This window comes from Equus asinus, chromosome 20, assembly GCF_041296235.1.
Source record: "Equus asinus isolate D_3611 breed Donkey chromosome 20, EquAss-T2T_v2, whole genome shotgun sequence".
Classification (NCBI taxonomy): Eukaryota; Metazoa; Chordata; class Mammalia; order Perissodactyla; family Equidae; genus Equus; species Equus asinus.
Window position 1 is genome coordinate 45797540 of NC_091809.1, and position 12642 is coordinate 45810181.

At 42.1% G+C, this 12642-nt stretch overlaps 1 protein-coding gene across 6 annotated transcripts in view; it reads left to right on the forward strand.

The window, feature by feature from the left end:
- The first annotated feature begins 582 nt into the window (after positions 1 to 582).
- DDX6 (DEAD-box helicase 6) overlaps positions 583 to 12642 on the forward strand; it is a 33575-nt gene continuing 21515 nt past the window's right edge. For 2 of the 6 annotated variants that reach the window (XM_044752113.2, XM_044752114.2), the window contains exons 1-4: positions 1398 to 1537; positions 4006 to 4479; positions 7797 to 7860; positions 9046 to 9150. In XM_044752113.2, coding sequence (XP_044608048.1) covers positions 4280 to 4479; positions 7797 to 7860; positions 9046 to 9150 — 369 coding nt within the window. In that variant the 5' untranslated portion in view covers positions 1398 to 1537; positions 4006 to 4279. Of the gene's footprint in view, positions 743 to 1196; positions 1297 to 1397; positions 1538 to 4005; positions 4480 to 7796; positions 7861 to 9045; positions 9151 to 12642 lie in introns of those variants that run through there. The other 4 variants (XM_044752115.2, XM_070490141.1, XM_070490139.1 and 1 more) reach the window with 4 other exon arrangements.

A 12642-nucleotide genomic window follows, 5' to 3' on the forward strand; every position in this document is an offset into this window, starting at 1 on the left:
CTGTTGTTTGCCTTCTCGCGCTGGCTGCTGCAGAGGTTGTGGGTCGGGGTTCTGTTGTCACCTATGGTCTGGCCATTGTCCTGTATATTGTCTCTCGGCGGGGGGAAGACCCAGGTTTTCATTTTACCTTGACCTAGCTAGCTTTCTAGCTTCAAGTTTTTGTTTTACCTGGAACAAGACAGCATTCCTGTTATTTCTGTTAAGGATAAACGGAGACGTTATGAAAATATGAAAAGTATTTATGGGAACAAATACATAAATATCTTTCTAGAGGGGTCAGAGAGGAAAGAGTCACCCTCGGCCTTCAGCTTCCCCATTTCTTTAAAGAACTCCGTTTCCATTATAACTGACTCTTCAGCAGCTTTCCCTTCCTTTGGGGGAGCCCCGGCCTCCCCCGCCCCCTCTCTCTCTGGGGCCGGCCCAGTGGGCCGGGAGAGGAAGGCGGCTGCCCTGGTCCCCCGTCTCCTCCCTCGGCGCGCCCTCCACCGCCCAGCGCGCCCCCTCCCCCGCGGCCCGGTCCTCCCCGTCGGCCCCCCCCCCCGGCACGCCCTCTCGCCGCGCCCCCGCCCCGGCGTGCCCTCCGCTCCGGGCCGGCCTCCCTTCCGGCCTCCACACCCGGGCGCCCGCCGGTGCCTCCCGGCCTCTAGTTCCGCGCGCTCTTGGGCGGAGGCGCGCCCCTAAGGGGCTCGGACGCGGCCCGCTCGGCCCTGCAGCAGCCTCCTGGGCCCGCCGGCGATGGCAGGTCAGCTCTCCCATCCCCACGCCGCTGCCCGGGAGGCCGTTCTCGGAACGCCTCCCTGGTCCGCAATGAGTAGATCCTCCTCTGGTCACGACCCCCAGCGGCCGCTGTGAGGGCCGAAGACCGGGCGGACTCTTCCGAGCTACCATGCCCCAGTCGTGTCTCCTCAGCTGTGGCAAAGCAGCCTTCTTTCCCTCAGGAAGGGACTCGTATGTCCCCTCCAACTATGCCCAGCGCGGGCACCCGCGGGGCCCCGGTCGCAGGGAGAGCACGGCCCTCCATTTTCCCCTTAGGGCGCCTCCCCGGCCCGGCTCGCTCCTGCCGCGAAGCCTGACACGCCGTGACGCCGCGGCGGGCGCTGCAGCGGCGGCTGGGCTCTCGCCATCTTGCGAGGAGGCGGGGCCGCCGCCGCCGCCATGCGGGGAGGCTGGGAGAGACGGCGAGGGGGAGAGACGGCGAGGGGGAGGGGGCGGCGGGCCGGGGCGGGGGAGCGGAGCCGAGTCAGCTCAGCCCAGGCGGCGACTTCGGCGGCGCCATGAGAGCGGGCAGCGGCGGAGGTAGGGCCGGCCGGCCCGGGGAGCCGGCGGGCGCGGGCTGCGCAGCCCAGCGGCCCCGAGCGGGGCGGGGGCGGGGGCGGGCGGAGGCAGAGGCTAGGGGCCGGGCGGGGGCGGGCGGAGGTTTCCGAGGAGGAAGGAGCCGCCGCCATTTTGGGAGCTTCGAGTCAACAATAAAGGACCGAGAGTGCCGAGCGGGAGTGGCCTCGGTGGCAGGACTCGGACCCGAGCCGCGGGCAGTGGGGTGAGGCGGTGGGGTCGAGGTCGGCGGCGTGCGGGAAGCCCCCCGGCCGGCGCGGGGGGCGCTCGGAGGCGGAGGCCTGAGGCCTGGCCGGGCCTGGGGAGGAAGGCCGGCGGGCGGCCTCTGTGGGGCAGGGGCTCTGAGCAGGAGATACGGAATGTCGCGGCGGCGGGCTCGGGATAAGGAGCGGGCACAGTACTTGGAGGAGCTTTGTAGAGGATGAGAGAATGTGGGACCACAGGGGCTTCGGGGGATGGTGGAGGTTATAGGGTACCAGGCGGCCCTATAGGGGGCGGCAGGGACATGCAGTATCGCAGGGCTCGGTTTAGAAGAGGACGGGCAGCTGCTTCATCGGAGTAAGGCCTTGTATGTAGGTCGATAACAAGAGGTATTAGGGAGCCCCCAGCCGTGGCGGAAAGGAGGGCCTTTCTGAGTAAAGGGTTTCTCTTTGGGGCCTTGTAGGGGGGAGTCCCTATTGTTTCCTGTTCGCGGAGCTGGTTCCCTGCTCTTGTGGCGCAGATTCGATTGCAGGGCCTCAACCCTTTTGTGTTTATGGTCACAGGGGGCTGACTTGAAGTGTGCGTTTTGGGGGGCAGGGGGGAGTAAGAAATGACTGCCTTAGAATTACGGGGTTCAAATAATTGGCTTGTTCCTTTCCCTTATCGCTTACTCCGTTTTCTCTAACACGGTCCCCTTTTTCCTTCAAAATAAAACAGTCACTCCAACTTGCAGACCGGGCTTAGAGAAACTGCGCTGCATTTGCAAACAAAAGCTCTTGTTGGAGATGGCGATACTGTTTTGGGTGTGAAACTGTCAGTTGCTAACTACAATCTGGGAAGTGCTGTAATTAACTCCGCAAGGGGCTCCTCCCAACTAGTCTACGTTTTGTTCGTATTTTTGAAAATCTAAATTGCAAATCTAAATTGGGAAGGGGTAGGAGGAATATTTCCTTGTCTGAGACAAAGCTGCAGTGCAGATTTCAGTTTAATAAAGAGAGGAGCAGTTATCACAGTCACATTTTGGATCTAGGGAGATGTGAAGTCCTACGTGCATGATGGACTGTAATAATGTTTAATCTTTAGAGGTTGCCCTCTTCATCCTCTTAGTGCTTTGCTAACAGCTACATGATATTGTTGATCATAACATAAACCTGTCAATACAGGAAGCCATTTACTGCCTTGAACTGAAATTAGGTGGTTGTAACCACGGTCTGCTTAAGAAGTCAGTCACATTCTGGGAGACTTCCAAATATACAGCTTTGTGTATGTGATCATCAGGATTTACTTGTGAGCGACTTTTTTTCAATTTTTAAACAGAGGAAGTCATAAGGAGTATTTTAGAAAAATGTTTAGTGTTTGAGAAGCCTTGGCATATGGCAAAAATAACACTAATTAGTAAGCTAGTGTATTTTTTGGTAAGAAATGTAAAGTAGTTTAAAAAAACAAACCCAACAGAGTAGGCCTTTGTAAATTAAATTTTCATTTATTACATTTTAAAATAAGAATTCGATTTTAGGAATAATTAAAAATGGAGGAGGTTGACCAGCTCTTTTTTTAATACAATTATTAGTACTCTGGCTTTCTTGGAAAGCTTGATTAGAGTTACTAGTGTTTTTAGCCTTTCACAGATTTCTTAACACAATAATTTTCTTTTCGTGTTCTTATAATTTTTTTTAAATAATGCTATTTTAAGTTAGGATATACCTTTTGAAAAGTGTTATATTGAAATGTAGCTAATAGATTTTTAGTGTTTACATTTTATTAAGGTAGCTAAAGATTTTCTTGGCTGTTTCTTAAGCAAAGCATTTTGACATATAGACATAATCTATGTCCCTTGCTTGATACAGGTGTTGTTTTAAAGGACAAAAACTTAAGGGAAAAAAGAATGCATTTTTCTTCATAAAGTTTAATTTTCGTAGTTGAAATACATAGGGCACAATTTTTTTTTTTTCCTGAAAGCATAAAGTTAAGTCAAGAGCTCACTTAGGTCTTCCAGGATTCTCAGCTGCTGTCAGAAATAGGAAAAAAAAATTAATTGTCTTGCCTTGTTCGTATGTAGATTTACATAAATTAATTGTGTGATGCTTCGTTGAGTTGTAGTACAATTAAGTGTAATGAATCATTGACTTTTAGAGGTGGGAGGGGCTTTCAGGAATCATCAGGGAGGAAACTGAAGGGACAAGATTGTCATTTGACAACTAATGCTAATTTAATCACGTACCTTTCTACCTAATCTCTGGGTTGCTTCGAGGTGACAATTTAAAATGTTTGAGATTGGTCTCAGTGTGGGTTTGGTTTTTGAGGCAGTTCATCTTGTGTCTCTCTTAGGCTGGCTAGTGATTTGGTCTAAGTGCAGATGTATTCTTAATTCTTTAAAAGAGGAGCATTCTGAAGGAGTTTTTAAAAAGGAAACAAAACTTGTGTTTTTTTAACTTTCCTGTATTTGCTAATTTAACTTTTTCTTTGTTTCAGATTGAAGTGAGTGAATTCAAATATATAACTCAACCTTCTTAGAGGGCTTTCTAAAAAATAAAAAGTTGATTTGGTGCATGAGAGCAAGTTACTGCTGCTTACCGTTCAGAGACTTACAGGTGCTTGCCTGCATTGCAATAAAGGACTCATATACTGAGCAAGACTTATATTTATCTCTTCGTTTTGGAGAGCCTAATAAACTGTTATTACAGTTTCTCTACTGACTTTCAAAAGTTTTAAAGTTTGAAAGAGACATCTTTACAATTAATACAGCATGAGCACGGCCAGAACAGAGAACCCTGTTATAATGGGTCTGTCCAGTCAAAATGGTCAGCTGAGGGGCCCTGTGAAGCCCAGCGGTGGCCCTGGAGGAGGGGGCACACAGACACAGCAACAGATGAACCAGCTGAAAAACACCAACACAATCAATAATGGCACTCAGCAGCAAGCACAGAGTATGACCACCACTATTAAGTAAGTGATAGAATAAATACTGAACACACTTGGGGCACCAAAGAGATTTCCTTTTGTTACTTTGTTGTTGACTACTTTGTCTACCTTAATTTAACCATTTTTGATCGCAAATAGAGGACAGATGACTTTGTTTTATGGCTGGTAGATATTTGCAATAGAATAATGTATTTCTGTCATAATTCAGGTTTATTAAGTCATAAACATAGGCACAGATGATATACATTAATTTGTATAGATTTTTTTCTTTTTCTTTTTTTTTCTTTCTTTTTTTTTGAGGAAGATTAGCTCTGAGCTAACATCTGCTGCCAGTCCTCCTGTTTTTGCTGAGGAAGACTGGCCCTGAGCTAACATCCATGCCCATTCATCTTCCTCTGCATTATATGTGGGATGCCTGCCACAGCATGGCTTGCCATGCCATGCCATGCCCGCACCTGGGGTCTGAACTGGCAAACCCCAGGCCGCCGAAGCAGAATGTGCGCACTTCACCGCTGCACCACCGGGCTGGCCCCCAAGATTATTTTTTATAAACATTTTGGGCTTTCATAATTAACTCAGATTCATCTTGGTTTTGCCATTATGGCTTTTCCCTTGATGGTATAACTGCACCATACCCTAGTTGAAATAGCAGTTAAAGGCAATTTCAAGTTTTAAGACTTACCTAGTCTTCTGAAGTTCAAAAATACTCACAGAAAATTATGCATAACGTTTTTTTTAGTTTAGGATCTTTGTTTGCTTTTCTAGTTTTTAAAAAAATATGCTTTCTCCTTTTACACCTACAGACATAGAAATTAACAAGCAGTTATATATCTTGGGGAACTCAGGATTTTGAACTCTTGGAAGCACACATCTCTGAATAGTCCCAAGCCCCTTTGCCAACTCTAAAAACTCATCTTACTGCAGAATATATATTTTTTTAAATCTGAAAGTTGGTAGGCTACTTGTCATCTTTAAGTGTACACTTGAAATTTTTTGAATTATAACTATCACTGTAAAGAGTCAGTTAATAGAAAATTTACATTTAAGACTCTTGACCCCATTTGAGGTTTGACTTTGTTGTTAAGAATCTAACCGTATAGGTTGATTTAAGCTCTAGAAGTCTTCATAAGATGATGAAACTGGTTCCCTGAACTTAAGTGCGTGTTTTGTTACAACCGAGATCTCTTCCATGCTTAAGAAGCACTTCCTAAAGAAAAATAGCCCTTATAGTGAAGGGGAGCACTTATGTGGTGATGGACAAGAAATAATGTACAACTGACATCTCACATCGATGTATACTATTGTGAACTCAATAGAAAGAAGAAAAAAATAGCTCTTACAGCTACCAGGATATCATATAGATGATTGTTGCTATGTGGTTCACTAGTTACCTGTAAGAATTTTTTTTTTTTTTTTTAATTTTTAAATTTTTCCTTTGTCTCTCCAAAGCCCCTCAGTACATAGTTGTATATTTTAGTTATGGTTCCTGCTAGTTGTGGCCTGTGGGACACTGCCTCAGCATGGCTTGATGAGTGGTTGCTAGGTCCAGGATCTGAACCAGCAAAACCCTGGGCCACTGAAGTGGAGCGCACGAAGCCAACCACTCGGCCACAGGGCCAGCCTCCTACTTATTTAAGAATTGATTTCCCACAGAATTGGTTTGGTCACTGGGAAAATTGGCATTAATACATATTGTTACTTTTAAGGTGAATGCTTTAATTAGTATAGAAATTAAGAATATTTTCTAAATTGTAGTTCATCTTGACAAACTAATAGGCTAGCAAAATTTAGGTTATTTTTAATCCTTAAGGATAGAAACATAAAGCCGTGTTATTTCATTATGAGTGCTTTCCACTTAAATTCTGATTTGAGGCAGCAGTGGATTTTGCTTTGTCTTTTTTGCTTTTCCTAGGATTAATGGTTTCTTTTCAATTTTGTGGGTTCTTTAAATCTGTTTGTGTCCTCTCTCCCATGAGGGCTTCCAGATCCCATCAGCTGTCTCAGAACTCTTGTAATACTTATCTCTGTTACTTTATTTCTCATTTTAAATAGTGCTTTTAACCTAAGGTTATAAATTCCTTGTGGGCAGATTTTGCATTGTATCTTCTGCATTTTTCTTCATTGTTTATTGAATTTGACAATGTGGGAAGCTGGCCTACTAGGATGTTCAGTTGACATTTTTGCTCAGAAACTTTGTGTGGTATAGGCTGAGGTGAAAGGCTTTAGTACTCTTGGAATTGGTAGCAAATAGCTGTGTTAGAGTATCTTGGATTATGTGGGAGCTAGCTATAAGTAAAATAAGTGCTCATCTTTCTAAATCAAGACTTTTGAGATGTTTTGGGGACTCTGATTACGTAAGAGTCACTATAATGAAATCAGTGAAAACTTTTGTTTCTTTTGAAGACAGCACAATTGAAAGCATTGTCTGCTTTATTGACAATATTTTTTCTATTAGGTACTTTGGGTATTATATGAGGGTTTTACCTCGTCAAAAAGAAATTTTTCTATTATATATATTTTTTCTTACGTAATTTGAAGCATCCCCCGTAAAAAAAGATTGAGAGAGATGTTCATTAAAAGCAAGTATTGAGTTCTCTTTTGCCGGGCGCTGTGCTGAGTGCTTTATATAAATTATTTGATAAAATTCTTAAGCCATTTTATGTATGAGAATGGAGGCTTAGAAAAGTAACTACTGCAAGGTCACAGAACTAGTAAGTGTAGAGTCAGGTCTTGAACTCAGGTCTGAAACTTTAGAGTCCTTGGTTTTAACTAGTCACCAGAAGTTACAGACTCAGATGCCTACAGGAGACTGTGCCAAATGAGAGGGTGCTTGCCCTATTTAAAGGGGTCAGCTGCTTGATTTTAAACTCCGGTTATTAAGCTCTATCAAACTGTTGCCATGCGGAAACTTGGAACCAATGTGGCTAAAGCTTCCAGTTTTTTAAGAAAAGCCAGAATCTGGACTTTTACATGAAATCTATTAATTTTTAGATGCTGGCAGCTAATTTAAATTAAAACACACATATAATCTCCATAGGTCAAAGAAAACATCCAGTTGTGGTAACAGTCGCAAATATACTACACTCCTTCTCTTAAGAGGATGGATGCCTTATTACCTTCTATTCTTGATTTGCTTTTACCCTCCTTAGATTGTTCTTTGTAAGAAGAGCAGTTTTTCTCAAGTTATTTGTTTCTATTAACTGTATTCTTAAGTAAATGGCAGTAGACTAAATTTACTGTACTTTTTAGAACTTAATTATAATTGAGATGAATCATCTTTGTATTATTAGAATAGTAATGCTGTTAGTTCTGATGCTTCAATTTTACTGTGTTCTCTCTAGACCTGGTGATGACTGGAAAAAGACTTTAAAACTCCCTCCAAAGGATCTAAGAATCAAAACTTCGGTAAGTTGGTTGTAAAATTCAAGTAGAAAAATGATGTGGAAACTGTAAAAGTGGAATAGTTACTTAATAATAACAATAGGCATCATGTGTTTACTCTTACGTAAGTTGAAATTGTGAATTTGATGATTCACCAAATTCATGTGATGAATTGCCAAAAATTACCACTATGTGGAGGATTTATATTAATAGTAGCATAATGTATGTCTGTATGTTAAATATTGTATTTATAGATATATATAGCTTACCTAGTTTATGGAATACTTTTATAGTTTTCAAGGCATAGTCTCAAAATTCTCTTTTGCACACAGCAACACAGTAAGATTCAAGCTCAGTATTAGCCCTATTTTGTGCATGAGAAAATGGAAGTCGAGAGGTTAGTTCTCTTAGCCCAGTTTCTCAACCAGGGGTGATTTTTGTCCCCTAGTGGATATTTAGCGATAGCTAGAGACATTTTTGGTTATCAAACCTAGGGGGATGCTACAAGACAGCCCCTTACACAAAGAATTTTCTGGGGCCGGCCCAGTGGCACAGCGGTTAAGTGCGCACGTTCTGCTTCTCGGCGGTCCCAGGGTTTACCAGTTCGGATTCCCAGTGCGGAGATGGCACCACTTGGCAAGCCATGCTGTGGTAGGCATCCCACATATAAAGTGGAGGAAGATGGGCATGGGTGTTCACTCAGTGCAGTCTTCCTCAGCAAAAACAGGAGGATTGGCAGCAGATGTTAGCTCAGGGCTAATCTTCCTCAAAAAAAAAAGGAAAAGATTTTTCTGACCCAATTGTCAGTAGTGCTGAGCTTGAGAAACCCTGGTTTAGACTAGGATATTTGTAGGCAATGAGTGGTGGAGCTAGTATTTAACTTCACTTCTTGTGATTTGCAGTTCATAGCATGATACTTATACAGAAGTAACAGTATTCCACCAGTCCTTAGAAGAAAATGACCACAGCATGTTCTTTCCCCAAAACATAGTTTTCAAATGGCTTGTGTGTCCTAAAAAGATAGTGGTTATTCTTCAGGAATAGTTGAAATATGGGTCAAGACAGAGAACTAATCTGCATATATTTATATTTTAAATGGGGTAGATAAAGTATTAGTCTCTCAAACAGACTTTCTTAAGCATACTAACTACCAAAGGAACTCAGTTGTACTTGTTATTCTTTTGTTATTTGTTTTTTTTGTTTGAGTAGGATGTGACCTCCACAAAAGGAAATGAGTTTGAAGATTACTGTTTGAAACGGGAGTTACTGATGGGAATTTTTGAAATGGGCTGGGAAAAGCCATCTCCTATTCAGGTATGTTTCCTCTTTTTATCACATTTAATGTTATGAGTTAAGCATTACATACTTTTCTTTTTGTTCTGTGGGCATGATACAACAAACCAACATTTCTCTCGTGTATGTACACACAAATATATGCATACACTTTCTGAACCTTTTAAGGGTAAGTTACAAAATCATGGCTCATCACTTCTAAATAGTTGAGTGTGTATTTCCTAAGAATAGGAATATTCTCTTGTATAACCATAGTACAGTTATCTTCAATTTAACGTTAATACAATGTTTCTGTCTCATCTATCGTTTGTATTCTAATTTTTAGTTGACCCCAGAGTGTCCTTTATAGCATTTTTTTTTCTCTTCTGTCTAAGATCCGTCCTAGGATCAGTATTACATATTGTTGTTATGTCTCTTTAACCTCTTTTAATCGTGAGCATTTCCCTTGTCCTTTTTTTGTCTTTTATGACATTGACATTAAAAAGAGCCTCCCTTTTTAATAGGACATTCCTCATTTGGGGTTTGTCTCGTTTCCACGTGATTAGATTCAGGTTATGTGTTCTTAATCACAATACTGTGGAAGTCATGTTATGGCCTCCTCAGGGTATCACGTTTGGAGGTATATACAGTGTCCATCTATTCCTCATTGGTGATTTTAATTTTGAGTACCCTGTCAAAATGGTGTGCTTTTTCTACAGCATAATTACTGCTTTTTCCCCCCCGTCCCTTAAACTAATAGGCAGTCTGTGGGGAGCACTTTAAGACCACGCAAATACCCTACTTTTCATCAAAATTTCCCGTCTCAGCATCCACTGATGATTCTTGCATGATCTCGTCTTTACTCTCATGGATTATGAGTTTCCAGCTCTAGCACTCCTTCCATATTTGCCCTGTAAAGAGCCTTTCCTTATGCTACTCATTTTGTCTTTATATATTATCCTTTTGGACTCATGATTCCTTTTTTTCCCCAGTCATATTTTTGTGCTCATATTGTCCTGGATTTGGCCAGTATGAGCTCCTTCAAGCTGGTTCCTGTGTGTTTGTAATGTGCCTCTTTCATTTTTTTTTCTAATAGACTATTTTTTAGAGCAGTTTTTAGGTTCATAGCAATGGAATGGAAGTTACAGAAACTTCTCATAAACCCCTGCCCCCCCATACATAGCCTCCCCCATTATCAGCATCTCCCACAAGAGTGATAACATTTCTTGCAACTGATGAACCTACATTGATACGTTATCACCCAAAGTCCATAGTTTACATTAGAGTTCACTCTTGGTATTGTACATTCTGTGGGTTTGAACAAATGTTTAATGACATGTATTCACCATTACAGTATCATACAGAATAGTTTTACTGCCTTAAAAATCCTCTGTGCTCCACCTGTTTACCCTTCCCCACTCCCTTCATTTTTCTTAATCACTTCCTTTTTGGTATATCATGATGCCAAGCTAATCTGTACCTATCCTGCCCCAGCCTTGGAAGCAGCCATTTCTCCAAGGAGCCCTGATTCCAATTTGTGGGGAGCAGTAATGGAGACCAAGATCTGAGCACTAGGTGCACTCTGCTCCTTGGCCCTTTCAGTGGAAAGAGCAAGGAAATAGATGTATGTATACACATCTACACACATACATACATGTAGACATAAACAAGTAGTATACATATACAAATTTGATAAACCTGTTTGTTGTCTTCACGTGAGTTGAAACTGTTGAGTCCAAGCTGTACTAAGGACAAACCGTGGCCTTGAACACTTTTTCATTGAGGAAACATGTTTTGAGTGACCCAGAAAGTGTTAGTGTTAGACACTGGGGATGTTGTGATGAACAAGACAGAGTTCCTGCCCTCACAGTCTGGTGGCAGACAGCTGATTGTACAGATAATTTCAGTGTAAGTTTCTAGTTGAAATTGCACATCTGTGTAATCATTAGGAGAAGCTGGAACAACCTGAAAGAAGTGATCCATGTTCCAAGCAGAGAACACTGGGATAGTGATAGCCTCTGGGTGAGAGTGTGCCTTTGTGGACAAACTGAAAGAAATTTATTATGGCTGGAGAAAGTATCAAGATAAGGTTATTCGTTATCATATAAGCAATTTGAGTGCAGATGTTAAAAGTACTTAGGAATCTACTTTTCTACAGTTTTGTTTTGTTTTGAGAAAGATTAGCCCTGAGCTAACATCCGCTGCCAATCTTCCTCTCTTTGCTGAGGAAGACTGGCCCTGAGCCGAACATCCATGCCTACCTTCCTCTACTTTATATGTGGGATGCTGCCTCAGCATGGTCTGATAACCAGTGGGTAGGTCCACACCCGGGATCCGAACCTGTGAACCCCAGGCTGGCGAAGCGGAACATACAAACCTAACTGCTGTGCCACTGGGCTGGCCCCTCTACTTTTCTATAATGTAGTCATGTTAATCCATTTTATCTACAGAAATGAAAAATGTTATGAGAGCTCTTCTACTGTAGGGACCATATCGTTCAACTTTCTGTCTCCAGTACTTAACAAGGTGTATGGCAGGAATTAGGCCTTCAGATGTTCAGTTGTTTTAGACTGCTTTGATGAAATTATGGTTAACATATGTCTGTAGGTGAACTTGGTCTAGAGAAGTGTTACAAGAGCACTAGCTTTGCAGTCAGACTGCCCAGGTTGAATCCCAGCTCCATTCTTTTCTAAGTTAATTATTTGAGATAGCCCTCTAAGCCTTGGTTTCCTGACCTATAAAATTGATAGAATAGTATAACCATAGGGTTGTTGTGAAGATTAAGTGAGATAATTCATGTTGATATGCTTAGTGCAGTGCCTAGTACATGTTAAATGCTCAGTAAATATTATAGGTTATTGTTCCCTATAGTAGTTTTATCAAAAAAAGGAGATTGGTTCATTAGCTGACTTTAATTCTTTTTTTTTAAAGATTGGCACCTGAGCTAACAACTGTGGCCAATCTTTTTAAATTTTTTTCTGCTTTTTCTCCCCAAATCTCCTCAGTACATAGTTGTATATTTTAGTTGTGGGTCCAGCAGACTTTAATTCTTAATGCACCGTTATTGGCTCCTGTTTCCCACCTTTGTATTAAAATTTAAAATTGACTTTGTTATTTGCACTCTCGGTATTGATATAGTATATAGCCAATTAACTCTCCAGCCACTTAGCCAGGCTGACATCTAGCTTTTTCTGTAAAGTAGAAATAATAACTCATCTCCCTCACAGGGTTTTTATTGTAAGGATCAAATGTAATATATAACAAAATATGTTTGAAATGGCAAAGCACTGTATGAATATGTATTATTAGATACCTAAGACCACCATTCACATTGCCTTTTTCTTCACTGTTATTTTGCCTCAGAATCTGTGGGAAACACAAGATAATGTTTCTTGAAATCATTCAATGTAACCATAAATGTTAGGATTTTAGAACCAAAAAAGAAATTTAGAAATTCTGTAGTAAAATCTGACCTCATGACTGTTGGCCTTCTGTTCATTTTGTTCTTGTCTGCCTTCTCTCCTTACTTGTCCC